Source organism: Oncorhynchus tshawytscha, linkage group LG31 (genome assembly GCF_018296145.1).
Source record: "Oncorhynchus tshawytscha isolate Ot180627B linkage group LG31, Otsh_v2.0, whole genome shotgun sequence".
NCBI classification, from domain to species: domain Eukaryota; kingdom Metazoa; phylum Chordata; class Actinopteri; order Salmoniformes; family Salmonidae; genus Oncorhynchus; species Oncorhynchus tshawytscha.
In genome coordinates, this window is record NC_056459.1 from 40,166,036 (window position 1) to 40,189,807 (window position 23,772).

A 23,772-nucleotide genomic window follows, 5' to 3' on the forward strand; every position below is an offset into this window, starting at 1 on the left:
CTGCTGCTACTACTACTACTGCTACTACTATTGCTGCTACTACTATTGCTGCTACTACTATTGCTGCTACTACTACTGCTACTATTGCTGCTGCTACTACTACTACTATTGCTGCTGCTGCTACTATTGCTGCTGCTGCTACTATTGCTGCTGCTGCTACTACTGCTGCTGCTGCTACTACTGCTGCTGCTGCTGCTACTATTGCTGCTGCTGCTAACTATTGCTGCTGCTGCTACTACTGCTGCTGCTACTACTTTGCTGCTGCTGCTACTACTACTTGCTGCTGCTGCTACTACTACTACTATTGCTGCTGCTGCTGCTGCTACTATTGCTGCTACTACTACTACTACTACTATTGCTGCTGCTGCTACTGCTGCTGCTGCTACTATTGCTGCTTCTGCTACTATTGCTGCTGCTGCTACTACTGCTGCTACTACTGCTGCTGCTGCTACTACTGCTGCTGCTACTACTACTACTGCTGCTGCTGCTACTACTACTGCTGCTGCTGCTACTACTGCTGCTGCTACTACTACTACTACTACTACTACTACTACTACTACTACTATTGCTGCTACTACTACTGCTGCTGCTACTACTGCTACTCCTCCTACCACTACTACTACCCCTCCTATTACTCCTACCAGTACTCTGTCATAACTCTTGTGTGATGATCTGAAGGATCAGGTTACTGTGGGTCCTCTCTACAGTGTGCTCTCTCTCTCGTAGAGTGGGGGGGGGAGAGCGGGAAGTCAACTGTTTTATGGTCGGTCATAAAACACGCTCTGCTCTGTCATGTTCGAGCTTGGAATGTAAACTGTGGAACACAGAGACACTTGGACATCAAAAGTTTGAATAAGTAAACAATATTTCTATTTTTGAGAATGTGGGAATGGTCCGTGGACACTAAAGGGACAGTCATGACGAGTGTGTTTCATTTGGTGATCTCATGAAGGACAGGAAACACACAACTGTATCTCTTAAAGTGCACATTTCCCAGCTGTCAGGTTGGCATCTAAATATTTTGAAATGTATGTGATCAAACATGAAACTATTTGTGAAAAGATGTAATGTGATGTTAACCTTCTAACTAGAAATGGTTAATAAGAACTACAGCTATATAGGCCACGGTGACCAGATAGCTGTAGTGTTGGCTGTAGTGTTGGCTACATGACCATTCATGATTTAGACTAGGGTTCTTGCAGATATACAAAGGTTTGCGACATTCAGTAATGAGAACAGATGAGGCAATAATAATTCATTAATAAGTGACTATTTTGATAAGATATGAAGATATCTGAAGTGTCGATTCGGGAAAGAGAGACTCTATAAACATTTTCCCATGGTGCCCCGACTTCCTAGTTAAAGTTTACATGATTAGTTTAATCCCTGTGCCCCCGCACATCGACTCTGTACCGGTACCACCTGTACATAGCCCCTCTACTGTACATAGCCCCTCTACTGTACATAGCCCCTCTACTGTACATAGCCCCTCTACTGTACATAGCCCCTCTACTGTACATAGCCCCTCTACTGTACATAGCCCCTCTACTGTACATAGCCCCTCTACTGTACATAGCCTCGCTACTGTTATTTTCACTGTCTTCCTACTGTTGTTTTTATTTCTTTACTTATCTATTGTTCACCTAATACCTATTTTTTTTACTTAAAATTGCACTGTTGGTTAGGGCCTGGAAGCATTTTACTGTAAGGTCTACACCTGTTGTATTCGGCGCACGTGACAAATAAACTTTGATTTGATAATATTATAATCTACTAACATAGTATCTATAATAACACTATAATATTATCAAGGGTTAGGGGACAGAGGTTAGGGTACGTACCGGAGAGAGGTTCCCCATCATGAGGAAGGCGGTGAGGGTGGAGTCAAACAGGAAGGCGATCCTCTTGGTGGGTGGGGCAGCAGGACCAGGGTTACTCAGGCTGCTCACACTGGTGTTGTCTAACACACAGAGAGAGAAGAACTCATAATCCCACGATGCTATGGATTGGATTGTTTTGAGACAGCACAAACAGACCTGGGTTCAGGCTAGAGCCGCCTTACTCAGGGGTTACTTTGGGCAGCCTGAGCCAGATCCAGGGCTTGTGGTGTGTTCTGGGAGGTAACAGTGGAGATTCTCACCTTGGTTCTCCAGGCTGGTGGTGTCTGTAGCAGAGGATCCAGCCTCCATCACAGGACTTCCCTGTTCCCACGACAGCAGCATCTGTTTGGGGTCCACAGTGCTCCTGGGACACGGGGTGGGGAACATACATTAACACTAGGCCTGTGTGGGTTAGGGGCGTGTGTCTTATAGTGTGGAGGTGATTTATTCATGTACATCTGCTATTGTATTCAGAGTATTGACATTCCCTTGGGTTTGGTGCTGTGTTAACATGTCCCAAGAGTCTTTAAAGAGGCTCAAAGAGGGAGCCCTGCAGTGTATGTTTGTGGATTTGGCTGCCACAAAAGGCTTCCATAGGCTTGAAGTGGTATTGAAGACCATATATAGTGTTGTAGTAGTATAGTAGTGCAGTGATATAGTGATATAGTGTTGTAGTAGTGTGGTGATATAGTAGTGTAGTGATATAGTAGTAGAGTGATATAGTAGTATAGTAGTGCAGTGATGATATAGTAGTGTAGTGATATAGTAGTAGAGTGATATAGTAGTATAGTAGTGCAGTGATATAGTGATATAGTGTTGTAGTAGTGTGGTGATATAGTAGTGTAGTGATATAGTAGTATAGTAGTGCAGTGATATAGTAGTATAGTGATATTGTAAAAATCAAATCAAATTTGTTGATATAGTAGTGTGGTGATATACTAGTATAATGATATAGTAATGTATTGATATAGTAGTGTGGTGATATAGTAGTGTAGTGATATAGTAGTATAGTGATAGTACTATGGTGATATAGTAGTAGAGTGATATAGTAGTATAGTAGTGCTGTGATATAGTAGTATAGTGATATTGTAATATAGTAGTGTGGTGATTTGGTAGTATAGTGATATAGTAGTGTGGTGATATAGTAGTGTGGTGATATTGTAATATAGTAGTGTGGTGATATAGTAGTATAGTGATATAGTAGTGTGGTGATATAGTAGTATAGTGATATAGTAGTGTGGTGATATAGTAGTATAGTAGTGCAGTGATATAGTAGTGCAGTGATATAGTAATGTGGTGATATAGTAGTATAGTGATATAGTGATATAGTAGTGTGGTGATATAGTAGTATAGTGATATAGTAGTGCAGTGATATAGTAGTGTGGCGATATAGTAGTGTGGCGATATAGTAGTGTAGTGATATAGTAGTATAGTGATATAGTAGTGTGGCGATATAGTAGTGTGGTGATATAGTAGCATAGTAATGCAGTGATATAGTAGTATAGTGGTATAGTAGTGCAGTGATATAGTAGTGTGGTGATATAGTAGTATAGTGATATAGTAGTATAGTGATATAGTGATATAGTAGTGTGGTGATATAGTAGTATAGTGATATAGTAGTGCAGTGATATAGTAGTGTGGCGATATAGTAGTGCAGTGATATAGTAGTGTGGCGATATAGTAGTGTGGCGATATAGTAGTGTGGTGATATAGTAGCATAGTAGTGCAGTGATATAGTATTATAGTGATATTGTAATATAGTAGTGTGGTGATATAGTAGTATAGTGATATAGTAGTGCAGTGATATAGTAGTATAGTGATATTGTAATATAGTAGTGTGGTGATATAGTAGTGTGGTGATATAGTAGTGTGGTGATATTGTAATATAGTAGTGTGGTGATATAGTAGTATAGTGATAGTAGTATAGTGATATAGTAGTGTGGTGATATAGTAGTATAGTGATATAGTAGTGTGGTGATATAGTAGTATAGTGATATAGTAGTGTGGTGATATTGTAATATAGTAGTGTGGTGATATAGTAGTATAGTGATAGTAGTATAGTGATATAGTAGTGTGGTGATATAGTAGTATAGTGATATAGTAGTGTGGTGATATAGTAGTATAGTGATATTGTGATATAGTAGTGTGGTGATATAGTAGTGTGGTGATATAGTAGTATAGTAGTATAGTGATATAGTAGTACCGTGATATAGTAGTATAGTGATATAGTACTGTGGTGATATAGTAGTGTGGCGATATAGTAGTGTGGTGATATAGTAGCATAGTAGTGCAGTGATATAGTAGTATAGTGATATAGTAGTGTGGTGATATAGTAGTATAGTGATATTGTGATATAGTAGTGTGGTGATATAGTAGTGTGGTGATATAGTAGCATAGTAGTGCAGTGATATAGTAGTATAGTGATATAGTAGTGTGGTGATATAGTAGTATAGTGATATTGTGATATAGTAGTGTGGTGATATAGTAGTGTGGTGATATAGTAGTATAGTAGTATAGTGATATAGTAGTGCAGTGATATAGTAGTATAGTGATATAGTAGAGTGGTGATATTGTAATATAGTAGTGTGGTGATATAGTAGTATAGTGATATAGTGATATAGTAGTGTGGTGATATAGTAGTATAGTGATATAGTAGTGTGGTGATATAGTAGTGTGGTGACATAGTAGTATAGTAGTGCAGTGATATAGTAGTATAGTGATATAGTAGTGTGGTGATATTGTAATATAGTAGTGTGGTGATATAGTAGTATAGTGATATAGTGATATAGTAGTGTGGTGATATAGTAGTATAGTGATATAGTAGTGTAGTGATATAGTAGTAGAGTGATATAGTAGTGTAGTGATATAGTAGTATAGTGATATAGTAGTGTGGTGATATAGTGTTGTAGTAGTATAGTGATATAGTAGTGTGGTGATATAGTAGTATAGTAGTGCAGTGATATAGTAGTGTGGTGATATAGTAGTGCAGTGATATAGTAGTATAGTGATATAGTAGTGTGGTGATATAGTAGTATAGTGATATAGTGATATAGTAGTGTGGTGATATAGTAGTATAGTGATATTGTAATATAGTAGTGTGGTGATATAGTAGTACAGTGATATAGTAGAGTAGTGATATTGTAGTGTGGTGATATAATAGTATAGTGATATTGTGATATAGTAGTATAGTGAGAGAGTAGTGTGGTGATATAGTAATATAGTGATATAGTAGTATGGTGATATAGTAGTGTGGTGATATAGTAGTGTGGTGATATAGTAGTATAGTGATATAGTAGTATAGTGATAGTAGTATGGTGATATAGTAGTAGAGTGATATAGTAGTATAGTAGTGTAGCGATATAGTAGTATAGTGATATAGTAGTGTGGTGATATAGTAGTGTAGTGATATAGTAGTATAGTGATATATAGTGGTGTGGTGATATAGTAGTGTGGTGATATAGTAGTATAGTGATATAGTAGTACAGTGATAGTAGTATGGTGATATAGTAGTAGAGTGATATAGTAGTATAGTAGTGTGGTGATATAGTAGTATAGTGATATAGTAGTGCAGTGATATAGTAGTGTGGCGATATAGTAGTGTGGCGATATAGTAGTGTAGTGATATAGTAGTATAGTGATATAGTAGTGTGGTGATATAGTAGTGTAGTGATATAGTAGTATAGTGATATATAGTAGTGTGGTGATATAGTAGTGTGGTGATATAGTAGTATAGTGATATAGTAGTACAGTGATAGTAGTATGGTGATATAGTAGTAGAGTGATATAGTAGTATAGTTGTGTAGTGATATAGTAGTATAGAGATATAGTAGTGTAGTGATATAGTACTATAGTGATATAGTAGTATAGTGATATAGTAGTGTGGTGATAGTGTTGTAGTAGTATAGTGATATAGTAGTGTGGTGATATAGTAGTATAGTGATATAGTAGTGTGGCGATATAGTAGTATAGTGATATAGTAGTGTAGTGATATAGTAGTAGAGTGATATAGTAGTGTAGTGATATAGTAGTAGAGTGATATAGTAGTGTAGTGATATAGTAGTATAGTGATATAGTAGTGTAGTGATATAGTAGTATAGTGATATAGTAGTATAGTGATATAGTAGTGTGGTGATATAGTGTTGTAGTAGTATAGTGATATAGTAGTGTGGTGATATAGTGGTATAGTAGTGCAGTGATATAGTAGTGTGGTGATATAGTAGTGCAGTGATATAGTAGTATAGTGATATTGTAATATAGTAGTGTGGTGATATTGTAATATAGTAGTGTGGTGATATAGTAGTATAGTGATATAGTAGTGTGGTGATATAGTAGTATAGTGATATAGTAGTGTGGTGACATAGTAGTATAGTAGTGCAGTGATATAGTAGTATAGTGATATAGTAGTGTGGTGATATTGTAATATAGTAGTGTGGTGATATAGTAGTATAGTGATATAGTAGTGTGGTGATATAGTAGTATAGTGATATTGTGATATAGTAGTGTGGTGATATAGTAGTATAGTGATATTGTGATATAGTAGTGTGGTGATATAGTAGTATAGTGATATAGTAGTGTGGTGATATAGTAGTATAGTGATATTGTGATATAGTAGTATGGTGATATAGTAGTGTGGTGATATAGTAGTGTGGCGATATAGTAGTGTGGCGATATAGTAGTGTGGTGATATAGTAGCATAGTAGTGCAGTGATATAGTAGTATAGTGATATTGTAATATAGTAGTGCAGTGATATAGTAGTGCAGTGATATAGTAGTATAGTGATATAGTAGTGTGGTGATATAGTAGTGTGGTGATATCGTAGTGTGGTGATATAGTAGTATAGTGATATAGTGATATAGTAGTGTGGTGATATAGTAGTATAGTGATATAGTAGTGTGGTGGTATAGTAGTACAGTGATATAGTAGAGTAGTGATATTTTAGTGCGGTGATATAGTAGTATAGTGATATTGTTATAGAGTAGTATAGTGAGAGAATAGTGTGGTGATATAGTAGTATAGTGATATAGTAGTGTGGTGATATAGTAGTGTGGTGATATAGTAGTATAGTGATATAGTAGTATAGTGATGGCAGTATGGTGATATAGTAGTGTTGTGATATAGTAGTATAGTGATATAGTAGTGTGGTGATATAGTAGTATAGTGATATTGTGATATAGTAGTATAGTGAGAGAGTAGTGTGGTGATATAGTAGTATAGTGATATAGTAGTGTGGTGATATAGTAGTATAGTGATATAGTAGTGTGGTGATAGTGTTGTAGTAGTATAGTGATATAGTAGTGTGGTGATATAGTAGTGTGGTGATATAGTAGTATAGTGATATAGTAGTGTGGTGATAGTGTTGTAGTAGTATAGTGATATAGTAGTGTGGTGATATAGTAGTATAGTGATATAGTAGTGTGGTGATATAGTAGTATAGTGATATAGTAGTGTGGTGATATAGTGTTGTAGTAGTATAGTGATATAGTAGTATAGTGATATAGTAGTGTGGTGATATAGTAGTGCAGTGATATAGTAGTGTGGTGATAGTGTTGTAGTAGTATAGTGATATAGTAGTGTGGTGATATAGTAGTATAGTGATATAGTAGTGTGGTGATATAGTAGTATGGTTATATAGTAGTGCAGTGATATAGTAGTGTGGTGATATAGTAGTATAGTGATATAGTAGTGTGGTGATATAGTAGTATAGTGATATAGTAGTGTGGTGATATAGTGTTGTAGTAGTATAGTGATATAGTAGTGTGGTGATATAGTAGTATAGTGATATAGTGATATAGTAGTGTGGTGATATAGTAGTATAGTGATATAGTAGTGTGGTGATATAGTAGTATAGTAGTGTGGTTGATATAGTAGTGTAGCGATATAGTAGTATAGTGATATAGTAGTGTGGTGATATAGTAGCATAGTAGTGCAGTGATATAGTAGTACAGTGATATTGTAATATAGTAGTATAGTGATATAGTAGTGTGGTGATATAGTGATATAGTGTTATAGTAGTGTGGTGATATATTTGTAGAGTGATATAGTAGTGTAGTGATATAGTAGTATAGTGATATAGTAGTATAGTGATATAGTAGTGTGGTGATATAGTAGTATAGTGATATAGTAGTGTGGTGATATCGTAGTATTGTGATATAGTGATATAGTAGTGTGGTGATATAGTAGTGTGGTGATATTGTAATATAGTAGTGTGGTGATATAGTAGTATAGTGATATAGTAGTACAGTGATATAGTAGTATAGTGATATAGTAGTGTGGTGATATAGTGTTGTAGTAGTATAGTGATATAGTAGTGTGGTGATATAGTAGTATAGTGATATAGTGATATAGTAGTGTGGTGATATAGTAGTATAGTGATATAGTAGTGTGGTGATATAGTAGCATAGTAGTGCAGTGATATAGTAGTACAGTGATATTGTAATATAGTAGTGTGGTGATATAGTAGTATAGTGATATAGTAGTGTGGTGATATAGTGATATAGTGTTATAGTAGTGTGGTGATATATTTGTAGAGTGATATAGTAGTATAGTGATATAGTAGTATAGTGATATAGTAGTGTGGTGATATCGTAGTATTGTGATATAGTGATATAGTAGTGTGGTGATATTGTAATATAGTAGTGTGGTGATATAGTAGTATAGTGATATAGTAGTACAGTGATATAGTAGTGTGGTGATATAGTAGTATAGTGATATAGTAGTGTAGTGATATAGTAGTGCAGTGATATAGTGATATAGTAGTATAGTGATATAGTAGTGTGGTGATATAGTAGCGTGGTGATATAGTAGTATAGTGATATAGTAGTGTGGTGATATAGTAGTGTGGTGATATAGTAGTATAGTGATATAGTAGTGTAGTGATATAGTAGTGCAGTGATATAGTGATATAGTAGTATAGTGATATAGTAGTGTGGTGATATAGTAGTATCGTGATATAGTAGTATCGTGATATAGTAGTGTGGCGATATAGTAGTGTGGTGATATCGTAGTGTAGTGATATAGTGATATAGTAGTGTGGTGATATAGTAGTGTGGTGATATAGTAGTATAGTGATATTGTAATATAGTAGTGTGGTGATATAGTAGTACAGTGATATAGTAGTACAGTGATATAGTAGAGTAGTGATATAGTAGTGTGGTGATATAGTAGTATAGTGATATAGTAGTGTGGTGATATAGTAGCGTGGTGATATAGTAGTATAGTGATATAGTAGTATAGTGATATAGTAGTGTGGTGATATAGTAGTGTGGTGATATAGTAGTATAGTGATATAGTAGTGCAGTGATATAGTGATATAGTAGTATAGTGATATAGTAGTGTGGTGATATAGTAGTATAGTGATATAGTAGTGTGTTGATATAGTAGTGTGGTGATATAGTAGTACAATGATATAGTAATGTATTGATATAGTAGTGTGGTGATATAGTAGTGTGGTGATATAGTAGTATAGTGATAGTAGTATGGTGATATAGTAGTAGTGATATAGTAGTATAGTAGTGTAGTGATATAGTAGTATAGTGATATAGTAGTGTGGTGATATAGTAGTGTAGTGATATAGTAGTATAGTGATATAGTAGTGTGGTGATATAGTAGTGTGGTGATATAGTAGTATAGTGATATAGTAGTGTGGTGATATAGTAGTATAGTGATATTGTGATATAGTAGTATAGTGAGAGAGTAGTGTGGTGATATAGTAGTATAGTGATATAGTAGTATAGTGATATAGTAGTATAGTGATATAGTAGTGTGGTGATATAGTAGTATAGTGATATAGTAGTGTGGTGATATAGTAGTAGAGTGATATAGTAGTGTGGTGATATAGTAGTAGAGTGATATAGTAGTGCAGTGATATAGTGGTATTGAAGACCTACTTCAGTCTGTTGACAGAGGGGGCAGTCTTCCATGTGGGGTGGAGCTGCTCGGCGCTGAACGAGCTTCCTTTCTTCAGGGCAAAACCCAGGCGACAGTACATAGACACAGCATTCTGAGAGAGGGAGGGGAGAGAGGAGAGGACTATTAAAATAACAGCGTACAGCCAGAAGCAGCCTGTTCCTAATCAATGGTATGCCATGAGGGTCAAACAGAACGGTGTCAGCCAAGTTAGTATCCATGGGTTGCTGCTTTGTTCTGCTCCTTCCACTGAAGACAGCTGGTCGGTCAGACCACCTTCACACCAATTATACTAATCATTATCAAGCACTGCAGGAATTTATTCTGAAAACACCCTGCATCATTACGATTACACAGAAAAGAACAGAATACGTTGTGGAGAAAGTTTCCTGCTCTTATTTAACAACTAAAAGTTCATTGCCGAAGGAAATTCTCTCAGACACAAAAACCTCAATGTTTTAATGTATTCTACAGTCAAGAAATTATTGCCAGTAGGTTAGAACAGAAAACTAAAAACATCTTGTACCACATCCTTCAAGGTTAAAATGACAAGTGGGAAATATGAAATGGGGGAAATGTTTGAAAGTTTCACCCAGGAGACCATTAGATTGAATGAGGCTTGCTCTAGGAGAAAGAGCGAGAGAGACAGACAGACAGACAGAGAGAGCGAGAGAGAAAGACAGACAGAGAGACAGAGAGACAGAGAGACAGAGAGAAAGAGAGAAAGAGAGAGACAGACAGACAGACAGACAGACAGACAGACAGACAGACAGACAGACAGACAGACAGACAGACAGACAGACAGACAGACAGACAGACAGACAGACAGACAGACAGACCGAGAGAGAGACAGAGAGAGAGCGAGAGAGACAGAGAGAGAGCGAGAGAGACAGACAGAGACGGAGAGAGCGAGACAGACAGAGAGAGAGAGAGACAGCGAGAGACAGAGATAGACAGACAGACAGAGAGTGAGAGAGAGACAGACAGAGAGAGAGAGAGACAGACAGACAGAGAGACAGAGAGACAGAGAGAGACAGACAGAGAGACAGAGAGAGAGACAGAGAGACAGAGACAGAGAGACAGAGAGAGGGAGACAGAGAGAGGGAGACAGAGAGAGAGACAGAGAGAGAGACAGACAGAGACAGAGAGAGAGAGAGACAGAGAGCGACAGAGAGAGAGACAGAGAGAGAGACAGAGAGAGAGAGAGATTGAGGGAGCACTGCTCTGAGTTAAAGAGAGAGAGCAAGAGAAAAATAGCAGCCCTAGGATATTAGGATGGAACATTTGTAGAATTTGGGGGAAATATTAAACCCTAGGGTGTGTGTGTCGTGCACAACAATAGCCAAAATGTCAGCAGTGCTGAATTGTCAAAACACAACAATGAAAGTTAAAACATTTCACTTTCAAATCTGCTGATATTCTTATATATATATTAAATATATGATGACTACAAATGACGATAGTAATCTTCAATATAGAACAGGGACATTATCCTTTCAACAGAAAACATAATGACATAATGATGAACTCAGTCTTTAATGGGGATGTTACCGAAGCAACATCTTAGATCATCTGAGTAAATGTAAGGCTGTCCTGAAGAATATGGCATGTGTCCCTATTCCTGATATAGAGCACAACTTAGGATGCCATCTGGGATGTAGACATGGCTGATTTCCCCTTCAGTGTGAGCACAGGTAAAGCTCTGTTCCCAGCTAGCAGTGTCCAGCAGCACCAGGTGTTGACAGGACCATCCATTAATTAACCTATTAAAACTACAGCAACAGGTGTTGACAGGACCATCCATTAATTAACCTATTAAAACTACAGCACCAGGTGTTGACAGGACCATCCATTAATTAACCTATTAAAACTACAGCACCAGGTGTTGACAGGACCATCCATTAATTAACCCATTAAAACTACAGCACCAGGTGTTGACAGGACCCATTCAATGGACCATCCATTAATTAACATATTAAAACTACAGCACCAGGTGTTGACAGGACCATTCAATGGACCATCCATTAATTAACCTAATAAAACTACAGCACCAGGTGTTGACAGGACCATTCCATTAATTAACCCATTAAAACTTCAGCAAGGTGTTGACACGATAATGGCTTCTCCAATTCAGGCAACTGCACCCCAAATGGCACCCTATTCCCTATATAGGGAAGACACAGGAAAGGGATGGGGACTGAGAGAGCGGGAAAGACTACCTTGGACCAGAGCCCTATTCCCTATATAGTGCTCTACCTTGAACCAGAGCCCTCTTCCCTATATAGTGCTCTACCTTGGACCAGAGCCCTCTTCCCTATATAGTGCTCTACCTTGGACCAGAGCCCTCTTCCCTATATAGTGCTCTACCTTGGACCAGAGCCCTCTTCCCTATATAGTGCTCCAGAGCCCTATTCCTTGGACCAGAGCCCTATTCCCTATATAGTGCTCTACCTTGAACCAGAGCCCTATTCCCTATATAGTGCTCTACCTTGGACCAGAGCCCTATTCCCTATATAGTGCTCTACCTTGAACCAGAGCCCTATTCCCTATATAGTGCTCTACCTTGGACCAGAGCCCTCTTCCCTATATAGTGCTCTACCTTGGACCAGAGCCCTATTCCCTATATAGTGCTCTACCTTGGACCAGAGCCCTATTCCCTATATAGTGCTCTACCTTGAACCAGAGCCCTATTCCCTATATAGTGCTCTACCTTGGACCAGAGCCCTCTTCCCTATATAGTGCTCTACCTTGGACCAGAGCCCTATTCCCTATATAGTGCTCTACCTTGGACCAGAGCCCTATTCCCTATATAGTGCTCTACCTTGAACCAGAGCCCTATTCCCTATATAGTGCTCTACGTCTTCACACCACATATAACATTCAGATGGGCCCCAATAATATCCAGTGACTCCTATAAGTAACTACGGACAATATAACAGTGTTACATACCTTCACCAGGCCCAAGTCAATCTCCAGAACATTAGCCAGCTGGAACAGAACCACCAGAGGAAGATGATCAAGACTAAATGGGACTGATATCACTTTAAAAAGTCAACAATAAAAGTCAATTATTAGCCTTGTTTGACCATCCTGCAAGCTCCTACTGTAAGAAACAGAATGTGATCTCAAGACCAGGATGGTCCAACGAGGCCACGATGAAATATTATTTCACCTACCTCTGACACATTAGTCTGCTCATCGATGGACACAAATATTTTGTACAAAAGAGTTTCAAAGTAGTCTCCCTGGACCCTGTTCATCACGAAGCCTTCCAGAGGAGGAACTGGGAGATAATGCATAATATTAATGAATAGATAAGATACTGTATAATACAGTTTACATACACCTTAGATAAATACATTTAAACTCAGTTTATCACAATTCCTGACATTTAATCCCAGTAAAAATTCCCTGTCTTAGGTCAGTTAGGATAACCACTTTATTTTAAGGTTGTGAAATGTCAGAATAATAGTAGAGAGAATTATTTATTTCAGATGTTATTTCTTTCATTACATTCCCAGTGGGTCAGAATTGTACATACACTCAATTAGTATTTGGTAGCATTGCCTTTCAATTGTTTAACTTGGGGCAAACGTTTTGGGTAGCCTTCCACAAGCTTCCCACAATAAGTTGGATGAATTTTGGCCCATTCCTCCTGACAGAGCTGGTGTAACTGAGTCAGGTTTGTAGGCCTCCTTGCTCGCACACACTTTTCCAGTTCTGCCAACAAATTGTCTATAGGTTTGAGGTCAAGGCATTATGGTAGCCACTCCAATACCTTGACTTTGTTGTCCTTAAGCCATTTTTCCACAACTTTGGAAGTATGCTTGGGGTCATTGTCCATTTGGAAGACTCATTTGCAACCAAGCTTGAACTTCCTGCCTGACTGATGTCTTGAGGTGTTGCTTCAATATATCCAAATAATTTTCCTTCCTCATGATGCCATCTATTTTGTGAAGTGCACCAGTCCCTCCTGCAGCAAAGCACCCCATAACATGATGCTGCCACCCCCATGCTTCATGGTTGGGATGGTGTTCTTCGGCTTGCAAGCCTCCCCTTTTTCTCCAAACATAACGATGGTCATTATGGCCAAACAGTTCTATTTTTGTTTCATCAATCCAGAAGACATTTCTCTAAAAAGTATGATCTTTGTCCCCATGTGCAGTTGCAAACCGTAGTCTGGCTTTTTTATGGCAGTTTTGGAGCAGTGGCTTCTTCCTTGCTGAGCGGCCTTTCAGGTTATGTCAATATAGGACTCGTTTTACTGTGGATATAGATACTTCTGTACCTGTTTCCTCCAGCATCTTCACAAGGTCCCTTGCTGATGTTCTGGGATTGATTTGCACTTTTTGCACCAGACAGAATGCGTCTCCTTCCTGAGCGGTATGACGGCTGCGTGGTCCCATGGTGTTTATACTTGCGTACTATTGTTCGTACAGATGAACGTGGTACCTTCAGGCATTTGGAAATTGCTCCCAAGGATGAACCAGACTTGTGGAGGTCTACAATTCTTTTCTGAGGTCTTGGCTGATTTCTTTACATTTTCCTGTGATGTCAAGCAAAGAGGCACTGAGTTTGAAGGTAGGCCTCGAAATACATCCACAGGTGCACCTCCAATTGACTCAAATGATGTCAATCAGCCTATCAGAAGCTTCTAAATCCATGACATAATTTTCTGGAATTTTCCAAGCTGTTTAAAGGCACAGTCAACTTAGTCTATGTAAACTTCTGACCCACTAGAATTGTGATACAGAAATTATAAGTGAAATAATCTGTCTGTAAACAATTGTTGGAAAAATGACTTGTGTCATGCACAAAGTAGATGTCCTAACTGACTTGCCAAAACTATAGTTTGTTAACAAGAAATGTGTGGAGTGGTTGAAAAACGAGTTTTAATGACTTTTAATGACTTCAACTGTATGTTGTGGGGCCTCTTCACAGCCCTCAGACAGTTATAGATGTTGTGGGGCCTCTTCACAGCCCTCAGACAGTTATAGATGTTGTGGGGCCTCTTCACAGCCCTCAGACAGTTATAGATGTTGTGGGGCCTCTTCACAGCCCTCAGACAGTTATAGATGTTGTGGGGCCTCTTCACAGCCCTCAGACAGTTATAGATGTTGTGGGGCCTCTTCACAGCCCTCAGACAGTTATAGATGTTGTGGGGCCTCTTCACAGCCCTCAGACAGTTATAGATGTTGTGGGGCCTCTTCACAGCCCTCAGACAGTTATAGATGTTGTGGGGCCTCTTCACAGCCCTCAGACAGTTATAGATGGTAATGTTGTGGGGCCTTTCACAGCCCTCAGACAGTTATAGATGTTGTGGGGCCTCTTCACAGCCCTCAGACAGATATAGATGGTAATGTTGTGGGGCCTCTTCACAGCCCTCAGGCAGATATAGATGGTAATGTTGTGGGGCCTCTTCACAGCCCTCAGGCAGATATAGATGGTAATGTTTTGGGGCCAAATGTTTTCTCGCCTTTCCATCCAAATGGACTTGTAATAACACCATTATCTCACTCAGATCAAGGATCTGCCCCAATACCCATGATCCCTGGCTGAATAAACCACTAACACAGTATGAGACAAATAGGACCCTAAGAGGTGTGTGTTAATGTTGTCACGATACCAGCATTTTATTTTGATACCAGGTTTAGTATCATAATACTCAATACCAGGTTTAGTATCATAATACTCGATACCAGGTTTAGTATCATAATACTCAATACCAGGTTTAGTATCATAATACTCAATACCAGGTTTAGTATCATAATACTCAATAGCAGGTTTAGTATCATAATACTCAATAGCAGGTTTAGTATCATAATACTCAATAGCAGGTTTAGTATCATAATACTCAATAGCAGGTTTAGTATCATAATACTCAATAGCAGGTTTAGTATCATAATACTCAATAGCAGGTTTAGTATCATAATACTCAATAGCAGGTTTAGTATCATAATACTCAATAGCAGGTTTAGTATCATAATACCCGATACGATCACGATATCACGGCAAGAAAAGAAGGCATATTTGCCAGTCAATCGTTGGGCATCTTGAATTCAAGATCATTACATTTGACATATTTTACGTCAACATTTTTCAGAGACAGCCATGTATGCATAGATGAATCAATTAGACCTTGTTTTTACCAATCTAATTACATAACATAATGGGAGTCATTTATATGAATGGTAAATCTCTATTGATAAACTGGGTAAATCAATATGTAACCTAGGCCTATCCACAATACAGGTGGACACGTGTTCAATAGGAGTGTGTGCAGGCATTGAGTTATTGAGCTTGTTTTGGCTGATCGAATGGGGCTACAGATGACCAACAATCTGTTTCTCTTCCATTGAAGACTTATTTCATTGTATTGATCAACAACATTTGCATAGAAGTAGCTTCTTTTATTAAAAAATGTGCGCTGTCTCGTTAACCAGTAATGACGTCATTCACAAGGCAAGAAGAGAGCGGCCCGGAGTCCGTTCGTTGAGGCAAAAGATCATCTTTGGGAGAGACGTGAGACACCGATTAAGTGAATACAATTTTGGATGCATATTATCACAAACTAAGTACCAAAGGGTAGTGAATTGATATTCGCTATCTGTCAGCGAGAAAGGAAAGTTGGCCTACAAAGCTGGAAGCTACCGGTATCTTCTTCCATTATTCTACCTTGTATGGACATTGTTTTGCGAACTGTAATTAAGTTTCAACATTTCTACATGCCGTGTCGCATTATTGAAGTGTGTTAACTTGTGTGCAGGCTAGCAGTGAGTTAGTGGAGCTAACATGATGCAGCCCAGACTCCCAGGCTAGCAGTGAGTTAGTGGAGCTAACATGATGCAGCCCAGACTCCCAGGCTAGCAGTGAGTTAGTGGAGCTAACATGATGGAGCCCAGACTCCCAGGCTAGCAGTGAGTTAGTGGAGCTAACATGATGGAGCCCAGACTCCCAGGCTAGCAGTGAGTTAGTGGAGCTAACATGATGCAGCCTCAGACTCCCAGTGCAGGCTAGCAGTGAGTTAGTGGAGCTAACATGATGCAGCCCAGACTCCCAGGCTAGCAGTGAGTTAGTGGAGCTAACATGATGCAGCCCAGACTCCCAGACTACAGGCTAGCAGTGAGTTAGTGGAGCTAACATGATGGAGCCCAGACTCCCAGGCTAGCAGTGAGTTAGTGGAGCTAACATGATGGAGCCCAGACTCCCAGGCTAGCAGTGAGTTAGTGGAGCTAACATGATGCAGCCCAGACTCCCAGGCTAGCAGTGAGTTAGTGGAGCTAACATGATGCAGCCCAGACTCCCAGTGCAGGCTAGCAGTGAGTTGCAGGGAGCTGCAGGGAGCTCTATAATAAGGACTACCAGTGAGTTATGGGAGCAGGCAGGGAGCTCTATAATAAGGACTACCAGTGAGTTATGGGAGCAGGCAGGGAGCTCTATAATAAGGACTACCAGTGAGTTATGGGAGCAGGCAGGGAGCTTTATAATAAGGACTACCAGTGAGTTATGGGAGCAGGCAGGGAGCTCTATAATAAGGACAGGCAGTGAGTTATGGGAGCAGGCAGGGAGCTCTATAATAAGGACAGGCAGTGAGTTATGGGAGCAGGCAGGGAGCTCTATAATAAGGACAGGCAGTGAGTTAAGGGAGCAGGCAGGGAGCTCTATAATAAGGACTACCAGTGAGTTATGGGAGCAGGCAGGGAGCTCTATAATAAGGACTAGCAGTGAGTTAAGGGAGCAGGCAGGGAGCTCTATAATAAGGACAGGCAGTGAGTTAAGGGAGCAGGCAGGGAGCTCTATAATAAGGACAGGCAGTGAGTTATGGGAGCAGGCAGGGAGCTCTATAATAAGGACAGGCAGTGAGTTATGGAAGCAGGCAGGGAGCTCTATAATAAGGACAGGCAGTGAGTTATGGGAGCATGCAGGGTTCTCTATAATAAGAGGTCGGCTGTGCTGATAGACAGGCTTGATCCGTAAGACCCATCTGACCGAAGTACCGAAAGTACCACAAATTCTAGCATCAAACCTTTTACCATGTTCTAATATGGAAAAGGTCTGGAAGTTTGGGTGTGCCGTGCAACACTTGGCAACCGCTCTGTTAGTGGCTACCTGAAATACAGCTTTCATCTGAGATGGGTACGTCTAGATAGATGTATCCCCTGTTGTACAGACCTGAAGGAGAAGAACGAGACGCAGATAGCACATATTACTATAGCAACAAGATCAAAGAGCAACATCAATATATTACCATGTATGAAAACAGCATTCAATTAGTATTAGGACAAAGGAAAGCACATAGTGATTTTATTGATCTAAAGATATCATTAGAAATACATCTGTTATGGCAGAGCATCATATGTGCCCTACATTTTCCCCAGTCCCCTACCGGCCCCCAGTCCCCCACCGGCCCCAGTCTCCCATCTTCCCCCAGTCTCCAATCTCCCCCAGTCTCCCATCGGCCCCAGTCTCCCATGTTCCCCAGTCTCCCATCGGCCCCAGTCTCCCATGTTCCCCAGTCTCCCCCAGTCTTCCCCCAGTCTCCAGTCTTCCCCAGTCTCCAGTCTTCCCCCAGTCTCCAGTCTTCCCCCCAGTCTCCAGTCTTCCCCTCCAGTCTCCCCTTCCCCAGTCTACCATCTACCCCAGTCTCCCAGTCTTCCCCCAGTCTCCCTTCCTTCCCCAGTCTCCCCTCCAGTCTCCCATCGGCCCCAGTCTCCCATCTTCCCCAGTCTCCCATCGGCCCCAGTCTCCCATCTTCCCCAGTCTCCCATCGGCCCCAGTCTCCAATCTTCCCCCAGTCTCCCATCTTCCCAATCGGCTCCAGTCTCCCATCCCCCCAGCCTCCCATCTTCCCCCAGTCTCCCATCTTTCCCCAGTCTCCCATCTTTCCCCAGTCTCCCATCTTTCCCCAGTCTCCCATCTTCCCAATCGGCTCCAGTCTCCCATCGGCCCCAGTCTCCCATCGGCCCCCAGTCTCCCATCTTCCCCAGTCTCCCATCTTCCCCAGTCTCCCATCTTCCCCATCGGCCTCAGTCTCCAGTCTTCCCCAGTCTCCCGTCTTCCCCAGTCTCCCGTCTTCCCCCAGTCTCCCCCAGTCTCCCATCTTTCCCCAGTCTCCCATCGGCCCCCAGTCTCCCATCGGCCCCCAGTCTCCCATCGGCCCCCAGTCTCCCGTCGGCCCCCAGTCTCCCGTCGGCCCCCAGTCTCCCGTCGGCCCCCGAGTCTCCAATCCTATCTGTTATTCTCTCATCATAGCCACAATGGACCATAATGATAGGAGAGGCATGTCATCAAACTAAAATGTTTTCCAATAACGCCAAAGACACCCTGATGGCTAACGATTACCATCCACCCACAACACTGTCATTTTGCAGCCTGGTGGGATGAACACACACGAAGCAGAGAATAGATACCACTCACTCAGTACCACATTGTACTCCATTGATCCGGCTAGCTGGGGTCCTGAATCAATCATCTTATCAATTGCCTTCCTCTCTGCCAACGAGCAGATCTGAAATCAGACAGGACAGGGGGAGGGCAGACAGACATTAGGGGGAGAGAAGGAGAGGAAGAGATGAGAAGAGCAGGGACACAGGCAGACATTAGGAGGAGAGGAGGAGGAGAGGAGAATGTGCCAATCAGCTGTGTCCAAACCTACTGTGAATTTACCAGGTTTTTAGCTAGCGAGGTAACATGACTGAACAAAATTGTTTGTTATCAGACCAATATTTACCACCCAGGATGAGTGTAAAACAGCTGTGACATGGTTGGTGTAAATACATAAAACGCCTGTGAATACCTATAGAAAGAAAAAAAGGCATCTCTGGTAATATATATTGTTTTAAACCATTTAGGTTAGAGACCTCTGGTAATATATGTAGGTTAGAGACCTCTGGTAATATATGTAGGTTAGAGACCTCTGGTAATATATTTAGGCTAGAGACCTCTGGTAATATATGTAGGTTAGAGACCTCTGGTAATATATGTAGGTTAGAGACCTCTGGTAATATATGTAGGTTAGAGACCATTATGTAGGTTAGGCTAGTGGGTTAGAGACCCTGGTAATATATTTAGAATAGAGACCTCTGGTAATATATTTAGAATAGAGACCTCTGGTAATATATTTAGGCTAGAGACCTCTGGTAATATATTTAGGCTTTAATATATTTAGAATAGAGAATATATTTAGGCTAGAGACCTCTGGTAATATATTTAGAATAGAGACCTCTGGTAATATATTTAGAATAGAGACCTCTGGTAATATATTTAGAATAGAGACCTCTGGTAATATATGTAGGTTAGAGACCTCTGGTAATATATTTAGAATAGAGACCTCTGGTAATATATTTAGAATAGAGACCTCTGGGAATATATTTAGAAGAGAGACCTCTGAAAATATATTTAGAAGAGAGACCTCTGAAAATATATTTAGAAGAGAGACCTCTGAAAATATATTTAGAAGAGAGACCTCTGGTAATATATATTGTTTTAAACCATTTAGGCTAGATCCTCTGGTAATATATTTAGGCTAGAGACCTCTGGTAATATATTTAGAATAGAGACCTCTGGTAATATATTTAGGCTGGTAAACCCTGGTAATATATTTAGAATAGAGACCTCTGGTAATATATATTGTTTTAAACCATTTAGGCTAGAGACCTCTGGTAATATATTTAGAATAGAGACCTCTGGTAATATATTTAGAATAGAGACCTCTGGTAATATATTTAGAATAGAGACCTCTGGTAATATATTTAGAATAGAGACCTCTGGTAATATATTTAGAATAGAGACCTCTGGGAATATATTTAGAATAGAGACCTCTGGGAATATATTTAGAATAGAGACCTCTGGGAATATATTTAGAATAGAGACCTCTGGTAATATATTTAGAATAGAGACCTCTGGTAATATATTTAGAATAGAGACCTCTGGTAATATATGTAGGTTAGAGACCTCTGGTAATATATTTAGAATAGAGACCTCTGGGAATATATTTAGAATAGAGACCTCTGGGAATATATTTAGAAGAGAGACCTCTGAAAATATATTTAGAAGAGAGACCTCTGAAAATATATTTAGAAGAGAGACCTCTGGTAATATATATTGTTTTAAACCATTTAGGCTAGATCCTCTGGTAATATATTTAGGCTAGAGACCTCTGGTAATATATTTAGAATAGAGACCTCTGGTAATATATTTAGAATAGAGACCTCTGGTAATATATTTAGAATAGAGACCTCTGGTAATATATTTAGAATAGAGACCTCTGGTAATATATATTGTTTTAAACCATTTAGGCTAGAGACCTCTGGTAATATATTTAGAATAGAGACCTCTGGTAATATATATTGTTTTAAACCATTTAGGCTAGAGACCTCTGGTAATATATTTAGGCTAGAGACCTCTGGTAATATATTTAGGCTAGAGACCTCTGGTAATATATTTAGGCTAGAGACCTCTGGTAATATATGTAGGTTAGAGACCTCTGGTAATATATGTAGGTTAGAGACCTCTGGTAATATATGTAGGTTAGAGACCTCTGGTAATATATGTAGGTTAGAGACCCCTGGTAATATATGTAGGTTAGAGACCCCTGGTAATATATTTAGAATAGAGACCGCTGGTAATATATTTAGAATAGAGACCTCTGGTAATATATATTGTTTTAAACCATTTAGGCTAGAGACCTCTGGTAATATATTTAGAATAGAGACCGCTGGTAATATATTTAGGCTAGAGACCTCTGGTAATATATTTAGAATAGAGACCTCTGGTAATATATTTAGAATAGAGACCACTGGTAATATATTTAGGCTAGAGACCTCTGGTAATATATTTAGGCTAGAGACCTCTGGTAATATATTTAGAATAGAGACCTCTGGTAATATATTTAGAGACCAGATGTTTTCTGTGCTGCATGCCTGTTGTGAAGCAGTGCTCCTTTTTCCCTTTCAGACACTCAGAGGCTGCATGACAGTGACCTTGCAAAGTCTCCTCAGACCGGTCTGTGCTCTTGGTAATAACAGGAAATGAACTGATACAATGTACCAACATTGCTCACTTTGCAGGCTTCTCCAGTGTAACACATGTACAAATCTAACAGAAGACTCATCGGGGTCTGCATCCCCGCTCGCCATCATGACTAGATTATATATTGTTTAAACTGACTGGTGAATAGACGAGCATGGTGTCATCCTCTACCACTATCAGGAAGCTCTACAGAGACTCACCCTGACGTCATCCTCTACCACTATCAGGAAGCTCTACAGAGACTCACCCTGATGTCATCCTCTACCACTATCAGGAAGCTCTACAGAGACTCACCCTGACGTCATCCTCTACCACTATCAGGAAGCTCCACAGAGACTCACCCTGACGTCATCCTCTACCACTATCAGGAAGCTCTACAGAGACTCACCCTGATGTCATCCTCTACCACTATCAGGAAGCTCTACAGAGACTCACCCTGACGTCATCCTCTACCACTATCAGGAAGCTCTACAGAGACTCACCCTGACGTCATCCTCTACCACTATCAGGAAGCTCTACAGAGACTCACCCTGATGTCATCCTCTGTGATGTATCCGGTCTGAGCCACCCACCACGCCTCTACAGAGATCTCTATTGGCTTGGAGGGCAGCAGGTCCCGCGCTGTTTTCCTACGGAAGAATTTCTGATAGGAGACACACATCCACACATGTTAAATCACTGTTACTATTCATTAGTCAGTAATTTTTTTTTTTTAAATATGACCAAGTTAATAACGACATGCTTCAAGGTCTTCATGTCTTACCTTGGAAGACCTGCACTGGTTCATCAAGTCAATATACTGGTTCCTCCCGATGCCCAGCAGTCTTAGACCTAGAAGACAGACAGGAGACATTAATCACTGGTTCATCAAGTCAATATACTGGTTCCTCCTGATGCCCAGCAGTCTTAGACCTAGAAGACAGACAGGAGACATTAATCACTGGTTCATCAAGTCAATATACTGGTTCCTCCTGATGCCCAGCAGTCTTAGACCTAGAAGACAGACAGGAGACATTAATCACTGGTTTTTATATATTTTTTCGTTATTTTACCAGGTTACATGGGAGAGGAGGGGTATGAATGAGCCAATTGTAAACTGGGGATTAATAGGCAACCTTGATAGTTTGAGGGCTGGATTGGGAATTTAGCCAGGACACCAGGGTTAACACCCCTACTCTTACAATAAGTGCCATGGGATCTTTAATGACCTCAGAGAGTCAGGACACCCATTTAATGTCCCAACCGAAAGAAGGCACCCTACACAGGGCAGTGTCCCCAATCACTGCCCTGGGGCATTGGGATATTTTTTAGACCAGATGAAAGAGTGCCTCTTACTAGCCCTCCAACACCACTTCCAGCAGCATCTAGTCTCCCATCCAGGGACTGACCAGGACCAACCCTGCTTAGCTTCAGAAGCAAGCCAGCAGTGGTATGCAGGGTGGTATGCTGCTGGCCTTAGACCAGAGCCCTATTCCCTATATAGTGCACTACTTTAGACCAGAGCCCTACTCCCTATATAGTGCGCTACTTTAGACCAGAGCCCTATTCCCTGTATAGTACACTACATTATACCAGAGCCCTATTCCCTGTATAGTACACTACTATAGACCAGAGCCCTATTCCCTGTATAGTACACTACCTGAGACCAGAGCCCTATTCCCTGTATAGTACACTACCTGAGACCAGAGCCCTATTCCCTGTATAGTACACTACATTATACCAGAGCCCTATTCCCTGTATAGTACACTACTATAGACCAGAGCCCTATTCCCTGTATAGTACACTACCTGAGACCAGAGCCCTATTCCCTGTATAGTACACTACTTTAGACCAGAGCCCTATTCCCTGTATAGTACACTACATTATACCAGAGCCCTATTCCCTGTATAGTACACTACTATAGACCAGAGCCCTATTCCCTGTATAGTACACTACCTGAGACCAGAGCCCTATTCC

At 40.3% G+C, this 23,772-nt stretch overlaps 1 protein-coding gene across 2 annotated transcripts in view; it reads right to left on the reverse strand.

Annotated features, from left to right (window-relative positions):
* The window catches only part of fam91a1 (family with sequence similarity 91 member A1), a 97,547-nt gene that overhangs the window by 56,521 nt on the left and 17,254 nt on the right, over nucleotides 1-23,772 (reverse strand). For both annotated transcript variants that reach the window (XM_042310577.1, XM_042310578.1), the window contains 9 exons: nucleotides 22,580-22,647; nucleotides 22,346-22,459; nucleotides 19,204-19,294; nucleotides 17,896-17,958; nucleotides 12,963-13,069; nucleotides 12,736-12,774; nucleotides 9,768-9,880; nucleotides 2,141-2,244; nucleotides 1,842-1,960 (listed from right to left, as the gene is read on the reverse strand). In XM_042310577.1, the coding sequence (XP_042166511.1) occupies nucleotides 1,842-1,960; nucleotides 2,141-2,244; nucleotides 9,768-9,880; nucleotides 12,736-12,774; nucleotides 12,963-13,069; nucleotides 17,896-17,958; nucleotides 19,204-19,294; nucleotides 22,346-22,459; nucleotides 22,580-22,647 (818 nt within the window). The remainder of the gene's footprint in view (nucleotides 1-1,841; nucleotides 1,961-2,140; nucleotides 2,245-9,767; nucleotides 9,881-12,735; nucleotides 12,775-12,962; nucleotides 13,070-17,895; nucleotides 17,959-19,203; nucleotides 19,295-22,345; nucleotides 22,460-22,579; nucleotides 22,648-23,772) is intronic.